We start from the raw sequence: 850 nt of genomic DNA on the forward strand, positions 1-850 counted from the left end.
TGGGGCTGGAGAGATGGCTCAGCAGTTAAGAGCACTAACTGCTCTTGCAGAGGACCCAGGTTCAATTTCCAGCACCCACATGACGGCTACGAACCGTCCTTAACTCCAGTTCCAGGGGAATCCGAAGCTCTCTTCTGACCTCCGCAGCACTGCATGACACAGGTGCACTCACATACATGCAGGCAATACACTCATACACATAAAATAAAAATAATAAAATATTTTAAAAATATGAGAATTTGAGTCAGGCGTGGTGGCACATGCCTTTAATCCTAGCACTCAGAGGCAGAGGCAGACAGATTTCTGTGAGTTCAAGGCCAGCTTGGTCTACATAGTGAGTTCCAGGACAGCTGGGGCTACAGGGAGACCCTGCCTCAAAAAGAACAACAAAAAAGATATGAGAATTTGGCATAATGACATGTGTTTAGCAACTAAATGTCCCTCTTCCTTTACCCTTCCTTCCTTACCCGGTTAGAATTCACTTGGAACTCCTTTTTTTTCATATGGCTATAAAAGAGAAGCTGACTTTGGCTGTGTACATACCTGAATCTGCTCTTGAGTCCACTGGTCCAGGTTAACTGATTTTACCCTGGATATATGCACCCCCAGATTCCTGTGGATTCCAGCACATCGAATGCAGATAAATACACCAATGTTCCAGGAGGCCCATCGTGGTCCTGTAATGATCAGGCACATGCGAATCAAGTACAAATTACAAGAATATCCTAGTCCCAAACTGTGGTATTTATATTATCAAGGAATATTTCTGCTAAAACCAAAGTGAAATAATTTTTACCACAATTATCTTTTAATTGACTTTATTCATTCCTCTATGGATCAACTTTTAGTT

General features: G+C 42.2%; 1 protein-coding gene across 1 annotated transcript in view; it reads right to left on the bottom strand.

Moving 5' to 3' along the window:
• Positions 1-677, bottom strand: part of LOC103751280 (stromal membrane-associated protein 2-like) — a gene marked incomplete at its 5' end in the record, with an annotated part of 4891 nt that extends 4214 nt beyond the window's left edge. Inside the window, one exon of the mRNA XM_008854671.3 lies at positions 544-677. Coding sequence (XP_008852893.2) covers positions 544-677 — 134 coding nt within the window. The remainder of the gene's footprint in view (positions 1-543) is intronic.
• Positions 678-850: the final 173 nt, after the last annotated feature.

Source organism: Nannospalax galili, unplaced genomic scaffold, assembly GCF_000622305.1.
Source record: "Nannospalax galili isolate Female #2095 unplaced genomic scaffold, S.galili_v1.0 scaffold5707, whole genome shotgun sequence".
NCBI classification, from domain to species: Eukaryota; Metazoa; Chordata; class Mammalia; order Rodentia; family Spalacidae; genus Nannospalax; species Nannospalax galili.